Below are 14,221 nucleotides of genomic sequence, written 5' to 3' on the forward strand. Positions count from 1 at the left end.
AATTTCCATAAAACAAGGAATTTACGAAGAAAGATATTTTTTGACATTAAAGATCTTCTCTGTAATTTTAACGTGATTTTTCATCTACATTAATTTATTAAATATATTATTTATTTGGTTATTTGGGCTATCTGAATTCTTACTTGGTTTCCAATTTTGGTCGATTACTTGCCGGATATTATGGTAGCTGCTTGGTTATGTGTTTTATTGCTGAATTGAATTCCTTAATTTTAAATAGGTAGTTAATTGTTTGTGTGGTTTTGTAGTTGAGTTTTTTAGTAGGCTGTTAAGTGGGTAATTGGTTACAAAATTATTTGCTTGGTAAGCTGATTTGTTACATATTTTAAAAATATGACTTTTTATTATTGTTTAATTATTTTCTTGGTTGGTAAAGTTGATTGTCGCTTAGTGAGATGGGTTGGTTTCTTCGTAAGTTGATAAGTTGTTTAGTTTCCGTGATTGTTGGTTACATAATTAGCTAGTTATTGATTGAATTTTTTGCTTTATTTGTTGTTGACTCACTTGCTTTGATTGTCTGTTGATTCATTAGGTGGTACTTTTTTGCTTGTTTTTAGGCTACAGTTAATCTCTTATTCAATAAATTCTTGGTTAATTGGTAAACCATTCTCTTGGACATTTAAATAAATGGTTATTTTATCTTTGGTTGTCAGGTACTTGATTGATGGATTGGTCTAATACCATTACTTATGTGCTTGATGTGTTTTGGTTCTTTTTATTATGATCATGGGATTAGAAGGTTATTCATGAGAAGAATTTAACATCTTCTGTATATCCAATGTACGTATGTGAAGAAGTTACATGCTATGTATTGATATTTCGAAATTATGAATATTTTACATTATTTAAAAATTTTAATCATTTAATTTTAATTATGTATCAATATTTAATATTTCACGCCTATCAGAACTTGTATTTTCAAACGTCCGAAAATTAGACCTTATATTTCTGTAACACGATTAAAGAAACGTGTTATTCAAATCGTAAATTGTTATTATTATGCAATGCAATCTATAATCCTATACCGCAAATTTATACTTTAAGTAACTATTTACTGATTTTTAAATATAATTGGAGAATATAATATTGGCGCATTCAACTTCGCTATCACTACCGTAGGCTGCAGTGCTGTACACTATAGTGCTTCTATTTTAAACCACTGTCATGTACTTGCTTCTCGGTTCTGTACTGGTATATAAGGCCCATATTGTTTACTCCCTTGACTGCGCTTGGAGGCATGTCCCTAGGGACTCCTGAGCTTACTGTATTCACCCAGTAGATGTAACATTGAACTCTCGCCCTGTTTCCAACCCCCTCTTGAGTGCAGTGTATTGAAAGTGGGTGGTTCTTTGCTTTAAGCTCTAAGCTTCTTAAAGATGTGACCCGCCCACGGAAAGCATTAGACTGAAAGCAAAGTGAAAAAGAACTGAAAAACACTTTGTCGTAACAAATAACAACCATTGTTTTAATACGAATTCAGTGATGGGTAATTCAAGTTGGTGTATGTGTTAAGTAGCATCGCTTTTGTCATAGTTTCGTGGAAATTTTGAAGTATAAGGAATTATTGAGGAACAAAATATTTTGTGATTTTCATTACAAAGAAATTTCATTTATACATTTCTGGTGTAAAGAATTGAAATGCGGCTGTAAAAGCCGCTTATACGTTAATGATAAGAACATTTGCTGGTAATGCACTTTGCTGTAAGAAACGAGGATGTGGAACCCGAGATACGGCCGTGTAACAGTTATAAGCCTATACAAATTCAGGAAAGATTACAACTGAAAAACTAAGTCATTATGGTTTAGACATCTACATTTTAACTTTAAAAAAATCTGTCTTGTCCCTTGAGTATGTTTTTATTTTAGCATAATATAAACAACATATCTCATAGTGTTGTTATTTTTACATTGAAACTCCTTTCATTTTGTTACAAGTTACTGTTCTGCGTGTCACCTACATGTAACACTAATGATATACACATATTCGCATCTTGCATAAAGCGTAATAACTTTGTTTTGTTCATACATAACCTTACTTTTTACTTTAATACACACGTCTATATTATTTAAAATATTTGTTCTAATTACCGCTATGTTTTCCTGTCTTCTCATCTAATATTTATAATTTTTATGTTACTTGTCGAGTAGACCAACTACTGTAGTGGATATCTGAGATAATATGAACTAGGAACATAGTAACTCAGATCGGGTTAAATGATTGGATTTTCTGGACACAGTAATGAATATTTGGGTTCATTACAAGATGTGAATTACTTGAAAAGTTTAAAAATATGCACATTTCTAAAAAATACCCTTCCATCATCGAATTATTTGCTTAAATTTGTTGTTATTAAAACAAAGTTTAAGAAAATATCTTTACAAATTTCAGAGGAGGCAAATGAATAATACGTAAAAAAATATTGTGTTATGAAGCCTTGTAATATTTTGAGTTGCTTCCTTCCCCTCCTGAAACAAATTCTAGTACGTAATTGACTGGATCTCTTATTCACACCTTCAATTGTTTTCGATTATTAATGTCAGAGACCCTGAAAGCAGTGTTCATGAATGTAACAGTTCTCATGGGCGTCCTACTTGCACCGGTCTTACGTACAGCTACACGCATTTAAAAGTGATAGTGGAACCACGGTTCCGGAGAATTAGACGTAAATACGTCTATACGGAAAGGAAGTTTATATATTGGCTTTATTCTAAATATTTCCTTTATACCCGCTTTACAATTGAGTAAAGTTTGATTAAGACATTGCTTATTTAATTTGAATTAGTTACGCTTAAGATGGGTCTGTGGTAGCTGAATGTAAAGTAATGTAATGTAATGAAATGTAATGTAAGGTAAGGTAATGTAATGTAAGGTAAGGTAAGGTAATGTAATGAAATGTTTTATAGGTAACAACAATGCTAAGTAAACAATTGACGTTTGCTAGATAGCAATAATGCCGAGTAAACAATTGACGTTTCCAAGGTAACATAACAATGCAGTTACACTTTTTCGTTTCACTTTTTCGTTCCCCTTTTTGCGAATGACACTGACCCGAAAATATAGACGTATTTACGTCAAAAATGTCGGCATTTATGCATGTAATACAGACTGGCAGAAAATACAGTACCTACTTTATTTGTAGTACGCAGTAGTTAGTGTCTGACCTCCGTGGGAATACATATCCGAGGTAGACACTACAGACTCTTTTTACAACATTTTATAGTTATTCAGCCTGACAAATTCTGCGATTTCTAAGATACAAAGGTTTATGTTCATGTTAACAAAACCTTGTCATTGGAACACACTATGAGCCAGCTCATTCCATGTAGAGTCTGAAGATGACTGTCTTCTGGGTTGTTGCGCCGTGTAGTCTGGCAGAAGCTTACAGGCGCCCTGATGATGAAGGCAGCAAAGACTTCTATGAGACTACACGGCGCAACAACTCAGAAGACAGCCATCTTTGGCTCATTCCAGTTCATATGTGCACAATTTATTTTTCTAAGATTGTAATGTTATTCTTTCATGTCTGCCTTGATATTAAACTTGGTCTTCTTACGTAGAAGTAATTAACCGAAACAATTTGTTAAAATGGTTTCCTGTGCTTTGCTACGCGTCCCTCTTGTTCCGAAACAAATGTTTAACGATGCAACGCAATTAAAACAAGTATTTTGAAACGTCCTCTTTTCAGAAGTATGAATTTTTTCTACCATTTGAAATTTGTATGTTTATATAAATGTTATATTAAGGTTAATATGAGAATCCCTTTTGAAGTTATGTTCAGACCGTTGTGATAATTGAAACAAACGTTTTGAAACACACTACACCCTGAGGTTTGGGTAATGATGTGTCCTGCACTTTTAATGGAGCGCTTCTAGTCAAGAGCTTTAGGGGTTTTAGAGTAGAGCTAGTTCAGAACATACGTTAATGGACCAATTCCCACGTTCCCCGACTTGCGATCGCTTGATACGGGGTGTGTGTAGCAAATAATCATTCTTATTATTCGATGCCTAACGCGTTCTCTCCTCCGTCTATAATACACCACAAATCATAGATTTGTCACGTGGTGCTGTACACACAGATAAAATTATAAATGTGAAAATTCATATTTCAGTAGATTTCGAAATCAAACTGCTAATTACGCGACATGCATATTTCAAGTCTGAAGTAAATATTAACTTTTCATACCGTGTTCAAAAATAACATTTCCATTCTATATATTTATGTCATTATTGCAATCTTAGTTATTATCGTCAGAGTTTAGGATTGATACAAAATGTTGATCTGAATAATTTAATGGAAGACACATACTTGGGAGACCTAGACAAAAATAGGATATTTATCTTAAAGATATAAGGTATAGCACCGTGTAATTCGTTAAAACTGGTTGAAGGTTGTACCATGACGAGTTTTTATGAACACGGGTTTTAAAGTGGCATTTAATTTCTTGATTAAGTTAACGACTGTAAACTCTCAAGGGAAGCCTTTCGTCATATAAAATTAATCTTGATTAATTTAACAAATTTATTTGTACTGTATACATTTAATGGCGACATTATTTGTAAATGACGAACCAGAAACTACGTAGAACATCGCCACCTATTAAAGGTATTATTGCAGAAAGAATTACGAGAATCAGAAAACGTCGGTCACAGTGAAAGGTCTCAGATCAGAGACCAGATGTTCTTTTCCGTGTTAACAACAGCCCACCACTGGTCCCTGTCATTTCTATTTCAATGGTATTCTGTTCGAATCTCGACAGTGATTTAGAGTTTTGTCTGGTAATTTTCTTGGTACTGGTTTCCCCTGGCAACATTCGGAATAGCACGAAGGAAGAATGAATCAACCGCTTCCTTCCAGATCCTCATGTCCCGTTCTGTGCTATACCTCTTCTTCATTCCGAGATTGTCTGTCAGACATTTTAGCTCTAGACTTGTAGGCCTATTCAGGAGGTACGCATTTCGAACCACGACCACATTACCCACTTTCTTCAGTGAAATTTTCATATTTTTCCACAGTCTCTTCTGGTTTATATCCAGAGTGTTTTGAAATAGACCATGACAGTTACCTTCCAAATCATCAAAACATCAATAAAATCTTCTCGGGCAAACAGCAGCGTTAACTGGTTACCGTAGTAAACCGACAGAGTTTGTTCCCGAAACGTCGGTTTACTACGGTAACCAGTTAACGCGGCTGTTTGCCCGAGAAGGTTTTATTGATTGTACTCGCCGCGAAAGTCTCAAATCCTGTATCACCAAAACATCACTTCTACCTGACGTGGTCGAGTGTTTAATAATCCAGTTTCGTGTTTGGGAGGTTCCGGGTTCAAATGTCCGCCCGAAGACCGTCTATCGTAATATGATGTTCGTGGTTTTCCTCAGTCTCTCCTAGAAAATTAGGCATCGACCGCTTCCTTCCACATCCTCTCCGGTTAGCTATTTACTTACATTTCCTGATCCGATGCTTCTGAGTTACTGAAAGCGTCATTAAACATCTTTGACGCTAATTAGGCTAATCAATGTAATTAATAAAGCATAGTTAATTAAATTAACTGAAAATAATTCGGGTTTGTTGACACTGTACATAGTTTATTGTAAATAGAGGATTAAACACGGGTGAATACAAGTCAGATGCTGCTGAATTAATCTGCCAGATCTTTAAGAGGCGAGATAGACAGATAGTAGGAATAGCCCTGGAGCTATCTTAGACTTCTTCCACCTCGCTTTCGGTTGGCATTACGATACTCCACGTAGCATTGTCACGAAGGGAACGCGAAGGAACGCGGATACAGGCGAGAAACGACGTACCACTTGTAATTTTTCTGGGTAAATAATGTAGGCATTTCCAAACGTTCTCTTGTTATACTACAATCCGCCTCCAGCAATGTAAACTTTTCTCGCTTCCTCAATTTTTATTTCTTGTTTGAGGTAAACTTCTCCGTTCTTTCTTATTGTCAACAAGTTAGCTATCTCCTACTTCTATATTGTAGTTGCATCGAATTTGTGCAGAATCACGAAATATATGCAATTCTGTGTCTTTAATCCATTCAGTCCTTCCGTCAGATGAAGTTAATATTTGAAACTCAGTATAAAGGCATTACTGACTTACTCGATTTGACGAGTTATTAATTTAATTTATAAAAAGTCACATTAAAGATGATAATATCAATCAGATTAGTAAAAGGAGAATAGGATAGAGTGTCATTGGGGACTGTTCGATTCTTACTTTCTTCACGTTTTCTTTTCCTCTTTCTTTCTTACTTTATAACGCGTCTGAATTTTATTTCGAAGGTATTAGGCTTGTATCTAGGGCGGGGCTCCTTTTTTGACAGGACGGAAATTTAATGACAGAACTAAAATAATGTGTTAAGGGTTCTGAAATAAGTTGTGGTTCCGCGATAAAACTATGGCCGGTTATATTTAGGTGACTGTGTGTTCGTTATTTTTAAATTTGGCAATATATTTCAAGGATAGTTCCGTTTCGTCATCCACAGGATTTAGCCAACATAAACTGTCTCTCTTAAGGGTAGAGTTAACCACTTTAAGATAGTAAGATTAATATTGCAATGTTAAGCAGATTTGTTTCTTATGTGTACTAAAATATCCTTAAATATACTATTTTTAAAATATGAGAAACTGTGTGGGAGAGAAAAATGCCAATACTTAGCTAAATTTAAAGTTTCAGAATGAATAAGAATGTGATTTTAAACGGCTCTGACTGTTGTTTTGAGAATTAAAATAACATTTAATAATGTTGAGTTCACAATCTGGAGAGAATTAATGATCCCCTGAAAGTAAATTTAAATTACCAATATTATTTATTTTAATTCATACATGTTCATAAATAAATTCCATGTCGAATCTTCGTTTAATGCCCTGAGGTACCTTGGAAATTGTAAATATCCCTCCATTACAACAAATTGTATTTGATTTACGTCAGCATCTGTCGTCACAAATACAAAGTACGATTTAAGACAAATATTGTATGCTAAATATATAAGTTATTCAGGCAGGTTTTAGTGATTCAGTAAATACGGTTGCTAATGTAAACATGGTATAGAAATCAAACACCTTAGTTTTAATAATAATATAATAAGAGTAATAATATTTATGACACTAAGCGAACGTCATGGTGTAATGGCTAGCATTTATTTCGATACTGTATATCCTCACAGGTTTTCTACATTTCCCTCAGTACCTTGAGACAAATTGTGAAACAGTATTTTGAAATAGGCCTCGATTATACATAACGTACGCAGCGGAAGAAAAGTTGTCGTTAACTAACACAAGAATCAATCGATAACAAAAACATTGCGTCTTTTGTGTAAAAGTTAAGTATGACTTGACTATATCACTAATAAGAACTGTGTCTAGGCTTTCAAACCAAAGCCTGCTATTATATAACATGGCAGTAGTGTTCTTGCGAAGCTGGTTTCCATGGCGACAGACTCTAAGGCCCCCCCCCCCCCCACAGGTTGCTTGTACCATGTAGTTTTCAAGTTGCAAGAAAAGCATTGTTATTTACAGGACTGTTTTCGTATTCAACATGGCCGCGTTAGTGATGCTGTTGAACGTAGGGAAATGTTTGAAACATAAAGAAACTCGTACTCAGAGACTTTGTACTGCAGTCAAATTATGTATTTTAGTGTGTCGGTACTACTATTAACCTCCTTAAAGTGAAGAGGTCAATAATACGTGGAGCTACAACTCCACTTCTCAAAACGTCTTTGTGTTATGGCGCTTAATTGAACGTAGGTACAACATTTTTAAATTTCGCTTTGTTGGGTTTTATAATTCAACATAATTGTTTTACATTTGAAATGACATCATGACTTATGATTTCAATGGCAATGCGTATTCAACATACATGGTTTACCTTTGATATAAGACAAAGTTTGGTTTACTAATTCGCAATCCTAAATCAACAGTATATTTTTAACTCTGATTTGAGATCATCAAATTTATCTTGTACTTTGTTGACATTACTGATACCATAAAATTTAATTAGTTTCAGTTTAAGATATTGGAATTTTGTTTTATTTCAAATACTGACTCAGCATTTAAGTTTTATCTTCACGTGAAAATTATATATTATTTTGTCAGCAGTACAAATCCAAAGATATTTCTTATATTTGATTTCAACATAACACGGTTTTAATTTTTGTCAGTGCTAATTCGAATCTTTTAGCTTATCTTTGATTAAATCCCATTTTAAATCACAGAAGCTTCATTTCTGTATATTTTGTACATTAAATTGAAATTTCCTGTTGTATATTTTCAGAACAGATCTCTTTAATGTATTTCGAAACTTAATTTTTCCTTATTTTATATTTTACTTTTTTACATTAATAAAGCGTGTTTAGAGATTTTCTGAATTGTAATAATAGTTTGACTGTTAGATAGTCATGTCTTAGCCTACCATATTTCTTGATCTTTGTCGACGGCTCAATTTCGTCCGTAGGCATGGCGGCTTTCACATTAAAAAGAATACAGGACACGATTTACATTTTACCAAAAAAGCCCTTGGAGCATTTGCACCGAAATTAAAGGCGGCAAATTTGAATCAGTTTATTTCAGGAAGTGGTTTCATTCTTAAAATCTGTGATTACCCGTTTCTCGTGTTTTAATTTAACTCTCTGTTACCCAAGTTTCCTCTAATAGTAAGATCTGGTCTTGTTTTTTTGTATTCTAACTAACTGCATCATTTATATATGTGAATTCCATCTGTTTAATTATTTATCGAGATGTTTAAATTTTCATATTTGTTTGCGGTTTTCTTTTGTTTCAGATCCGCCAGAGATCGAAGTGGAGCGAAGCTGGGTTCACACAGGCGAGGGCTACGAAGCCCAGCTGGTTTGCATCGTTCATGGTGAACCAGCCCCTGAGGTCAGTACGCCACACGTAACATAAGAGTAAGATGGAAGAAACTGTGAAATAAGATTGTAATTATTACGTGGAAATTTAATTCAGAATTTACAAATATGTGCCTACATTATGTGTGCCTGTATGTATGAATGTTTAAAACTTTTAAAGTAATTACCATCCACACTACAAATATAAGTATCAATATATTATTAACAGTCGTGGAATGGAAAAATACATTGAAACAAAAAAAGTTTGCCTTCGTGGCCTAATGTTCCTCTTTTATAAAATGCGACGAAACAGTATGCACTTTGCAAAGTTCGAAAAAAATATACGTAATCTCGTAGATATCGGTCGTCTGATCACAAAACCTTTACTTATTTTAATATATTTTATCTTATTGAGCATTAGGACCACTTTAATTTTCAAATTAATGTTTATCTACCTTTGTGGGAACTAACATTTACTCAAAATTTCAGTTAGCGGAAAAGGCTTATAGATTACATTATTCCACAAGTTCTTCAAAGAATACGAGATAAAGGTTTAAAATCTTGCGGGAAGGACTAGTGCCACATCTCCGTTCGACCACAAGATTGAGGTTAGAGGTGCGAGGAGGGCGGAAGGCTTAGTTGTCAGCGCCACGACGTTACGGTTGAGTAGTAACTCAAAGACAAATCACTTAAGCGGGCTGGAAGCCTGGAGAAGACAATTGGGTTATGTGAGTTAATGAACAATGATTGTGTGTAGCAGGTGAAGTGGTCCTGTTGGTGACTTGAATCAATTATTTCTGTAATAATCAGCAAATAAATTAGATTTGAAATAAAAATGAAAGTAAGAAAGGAAAGGGAATAATGAATATGCCTTAGGATAAAAGAAGGTAGAGAAGGGTTCTGAATTATCGAAGACCTAATACATCGTTCGGATTTGTCATCCATTCTATATTATACTGTCTGAGCGCAAAAACACACCATAAATAAAATAGACAGGAGTTAAAGAAAGAAAGGACGAGGGAAATAGAATTGAACGAAGAAAGATATAGAAAGATTCTGAAATATATCGGAATATTCTTTAAAAACTGATACAGTTTTATTTTTTTAATACAAATTGTTGAAGAATATAAAGTCTTGCTTTTAATAGAAGTTTTGTGGAATCTGCAATTATTTAAGAAAAGACTCGTTTTAAAAGCAACAAGGATTGCGAAATCTGAAGCTTAAAACCGAAGGAAATTAATTTAATCTCATAATGAGAGGGTCAGTCATTTAATTAGATCTTTATATTCAGTAGAATCGTGTCTCAGAACTTACATCTCTCATCGTGGCGTAGAATCTACTGTTCCAAACTTAAGTTTAATATTTTTCTCTTAAAATAAAGAAATAGGAAGGTAGTGACAGGTCTGAAATTCTATTTCACGTTTTGCAACAATCCAGTTTGAAACACAATACAACTTTTCAGCGATTTTCTGTATATAATTTTCTTTTTTTAAAACGATGTCATTTTTCTTTCCGTTGTGTTTCTTCCATTAAAGACATTTTTGGCGAATGTGAGAGAGTTTTTAATAACATCTTACTTTATCTTGCTAGATATTAAGGACACCAATTCTGTTTCCTCGCATAAAAGAGTACTAAATCTTTCTTTCGTCATAATTCGTTCTTCCCTTATGACTTGAATAACCCATTTAACACCTACAGAAAGAGAACCCCAATTCTGTGTAAATTCAAGATGGAAGAGAGAAAAGTTAAAAAAGGTGCGATTAAAAACTGAGTTAATTGTTCTTTCTTAGAATTTCACACAATAAGAAATGTGGGGGGGGGGGGGATGGATTCAGAGTGATGAGAGAGAAATGGTAATCTTACTGTTTAATTCAGTGGCACCCGGAAAACTTCTTAGCGCGGATGAAAGATTCATCGGTTCCGCACCGCACTTGTACATCGACGAAATCCCCTAGCCTTCCTCTGCTCTGATAAAATATCTAGGGCTGTCACAGACTTTCGTCTGTAACGGACACAGAAAGTTCCTACATTTCCCTACTAACACATTTATATTCAAGGACGAAGACAGTCGAAGATGTTAGGTCGTTGTCCTGCTACTGAAATTTTCGGCACTTTGAAGTCTCAAGTTTTTGGACGACGATGCATTATAATCTGTAAAAGAGGTGTCTTTGAACTTTGTCCATCTCCTGTATTTTAATAAAATTTTCGGAAATTAGATCTTCCTCCGTTTTAAGACAAGAGGTCTTTTGCTATCTCAACCGGGAAGCCCTACATTTAGGGTTTCTTTAATTTTCCTTTTCCTGAAGATGGAACAAGATCTAGCTTCCGAAACGTTGTAATATTATTATATTATAAACGACGTACGAAGTCCATCATATCACTTTTACTTATTATTTGTGGTTCTACGTTCTGATACCGTGCAAGTGTAATATTGAAATTATTTTTTTACATTTCGGAAAAATGTTTGTTTCTATAATTATCGTATTCGTTCTCTGAATAGCCCATGGAGGTAGTACTTGCTAGTTTTTTCACTACTGTTTGAGCTACCCCGTTGATTCTTAAGTTATGCAACAATTCTGAATGTTGAAGACGACTTTGCTTGATGAACTGAACAAAAATAGGATGACCGCTTTTAGGATAGCCGGTCCGGGGTTGCTTATTCCAACCCGTTACCTGCGTAAAGCGTAGAAGAATACTGACCAGTGCATCACGATTTGTGGTCTGGTTTAAGTGTCGAGAGATGGTATGATAATTTGTTTTTATGGTGACACAATACTCAACAATTTTAAAATGGATCTTGAACAATTAGAGGGAACTGTATTCATGTATCTCTGAATAGAGTACTGTGGGGTGCTCTTTTTCCATAAAGTTGGAGTGTTTCTTAATCATATGAGCGACTATAATCTTTTGTTTTTTAAAAAAAATCCCATCTATAATATATAAAGGATAAAAACTGTAAGTACCAGTAATCATTATACGTTTTACTGTGAATCTTAATATTTTGGTTATCTAACAAAACAGTGATTCCACCTACAGGAAACGCTTGGAAGCAAGTAATCCCAGTACTGTCAACTTCGGAAAGTTACAGCCAAGGATTTAAACATAAACTGTAGAGAGTGTGGGATGTTAGCCTGACACGATTTTCAATTTCTTGTTTTAAATCTGTTACCATCTGGAAGCAGTTTACCTCTAAAGGAAACTTTTCCTTCACTATAACAAAGACTAAGGTACAAACAGTAATGGATAATACAGCGCCATCTGCTGCTCAGCGTCTTCCATCTAAACAACTTAAGTTTTACCCTCAAGAATGAATAGGCATTACGTGAATGCGGGGTACGGTATTCATAAACAATCCGCGCAAAAGTGAGCTGAGTGATCAGTGACGTATCTGTGAAATTTTTTAACCTTGCTGCATAGCTTTCAGTTCGTCACCTCGTTCAAACGTTGTCCAAAACTCTGGTCATCTTCCTTACGCCACGCATCTGTCTTTGAGTCTTAGTAAGATTTGTTGACGTACTATTATTGTGCAAGAAGTTTGCTAGATTTTGTTTTTGAAACTTCGATGGAACAAGAAGATTTCTGTCTTCTGGGTTGTTGCGCTGTGTAGTCTGGTCGATGTTTACCAACGTTTCAGAGGTCATACTGCCTCCGTTATCAGGGCGATGAGTATGAAGATTCCTGTCTTCTGGGTTGTTGCGCTGTGTAGTCTGGTCGATGTTTACCAACGTTTCAGAGGTCATACTGCCTCCGTTATCAGGGCGATGAGTATGAAGATTCCTGTCTTCTGGGTTGTTGCGCTGTGTAGTCTGGTCGATGTTTACCAACGTTTCAGAGGTCATACTGCCTCCGTTATCAGGGCGATGAGTATGAAGATTCCTGTCTTCTGGGTTGTTGCGCTGTGTAGTCTGGTCGATGTTTACCAACGTTTCAGAGGTCATACTGCCTCCGTTATCAGGGCGATGAGTATGAAGATTCCTGTCTTCTGGGTTGTTGCGCTGTGTAGTCTGGTCGATGTTTACCAACGTTTCAGAGGTCATACTGCCTCCGTTATCAGGGCGATGAGTATGAAGATTCCTGTCTTCTGGGTTGTTGCGCTGTGTAGTCTGGTCGATGTTTACCAACGTTTCTGAGGTCATACTGCCTCCATCATCAGGGCGATGAGTATGAAGATTTCTGTCCTCTGGGTTGTTGCGCTGTGTAGTCTGGTCGATGTTTACCAACGTTTCTGAGGTCATACTGCCTCCATCATCAGGGCGATGAGTATGAAGATTTCTGTTTTCTGGGTTGTTGCGCTGTGTAGTCTGGTAGGTGTTTACCAACGCTTCAGAGGTCATACTGCCTCCGTCATCAGGGCGATGAGTATGAAGATTTCTGTCTTCTGGGTTGTTGCGCCGTGTAGTATGGTAGATGTTAACCGACGTTTCAGAGGTCATACTGCCTCCGTCATCAGGGCGATTCTTAGTATGAAGATTTCTGTCTTCTGGTTTCTTGCGCCGTGTAGTATGGTAGATGTTTACCAACGTTTCAGAGGTCATACTGCCTTCGTCATCAGGGCGATGAATTCTCTCACCATGTTTCCTTTAGACGCATTTTAAATATCTTCCTTTCATCTAACCCTAGGTCTTCCAACTGGTCTGTTTACTTCTCGTTACTTAACTGTTACTGTTTTGTATGAATTTACATTCCCCATTGATGCGTTTCTTCACGTGATTTAAGAACCACAGTTTAGTAGCAATCTCAGATTTAAGATGAAAAAACAGACTCTAACATATTTTTCCTTATTCCATTCTTGCAGAATATTTTCCCTCTTTTTGTGAAAATTGATCCCGGTTACGATGTATACCTAGCGGCTCAAAGAAAACCCGTTAATGGAAGCAAATTTAGCGCCAAGTGCTCATGCGACTGGTTGTAATTTACAACGCCTGTCAATCCAATTCACAGACGTGTATCCCTGACCATAAAGTGTCCGTAAGGTTCAGTGTACCATTAATTTACATGGATCAGACAACTTTACTGAACAGAAACCTACAGCGTTTAAAATATCACATGGAACCACGATCTCTTATATACGTATATGCAGTGGATTCCGGTTGATTGGGACACATCGGGGCTAGAACACTTTGGCCTAATTAAGCGGCTGCCCCAATTACGCGAAGTTTCAATTAAAGAGTTAAAAAGGTTTGTTCTTTAAGATTTGCCCCAAATAAACGGCTGCCCAGATTAACCGATGTCCCATTTAACCGGATTGTACTGTATTTACTGCAGAACTCGTTTGCTATGTTTACTAGAATGTAAGTCCTGAATGCAAACAATCCTTGGGATTTCGTAATGGGTATTTGTGTAATGGGTAATTGGTA

General features: G+C 35.6%; 1 protein-coding gene across 3 annotated transcripts in view; it reads left to right on the top strand.

Annotated features, from left to right (window-relative positions):
- Positions 1-14,221, top strand: part of LOC110832657 (lachesin) — a 509,136-nt gene that overhangs the window by 473,280 nt on the left and 21,635 nt on the right. For all 3 annotated transcript variants that reach the window (XM_087353324.1, XM_022069833.2, XM_022069832.2), the window contains one exon: positions 8,801-8,898. In XM_087353324.1, coding sequence (XP_087209450.1) covers positions 8,801-8,898 — 98 coding nt within the window. The remainder of the gene's footprint in view (positions 1-8,800; positions 8,899-14,221) is intronic.

The sequence above is a fragment of the Zootermopsis nevadensis genome, unplaced genomic scaffold (assembly GCF_977971745.1).
Source record: "Zootermopsis nevadensis isolate Lab colony 2312 unplaced genomic scaffold, Znev_1.0 Znev_ptg000022l, whole genome shotgun sequence".
Classification (NCBI taxonomy): Eukaryota; Metazoa; Arthropoda; class Insecta; order Blattodea; family Termopsidae; genus Zootermopsis; species Zootermopsis nevadensis.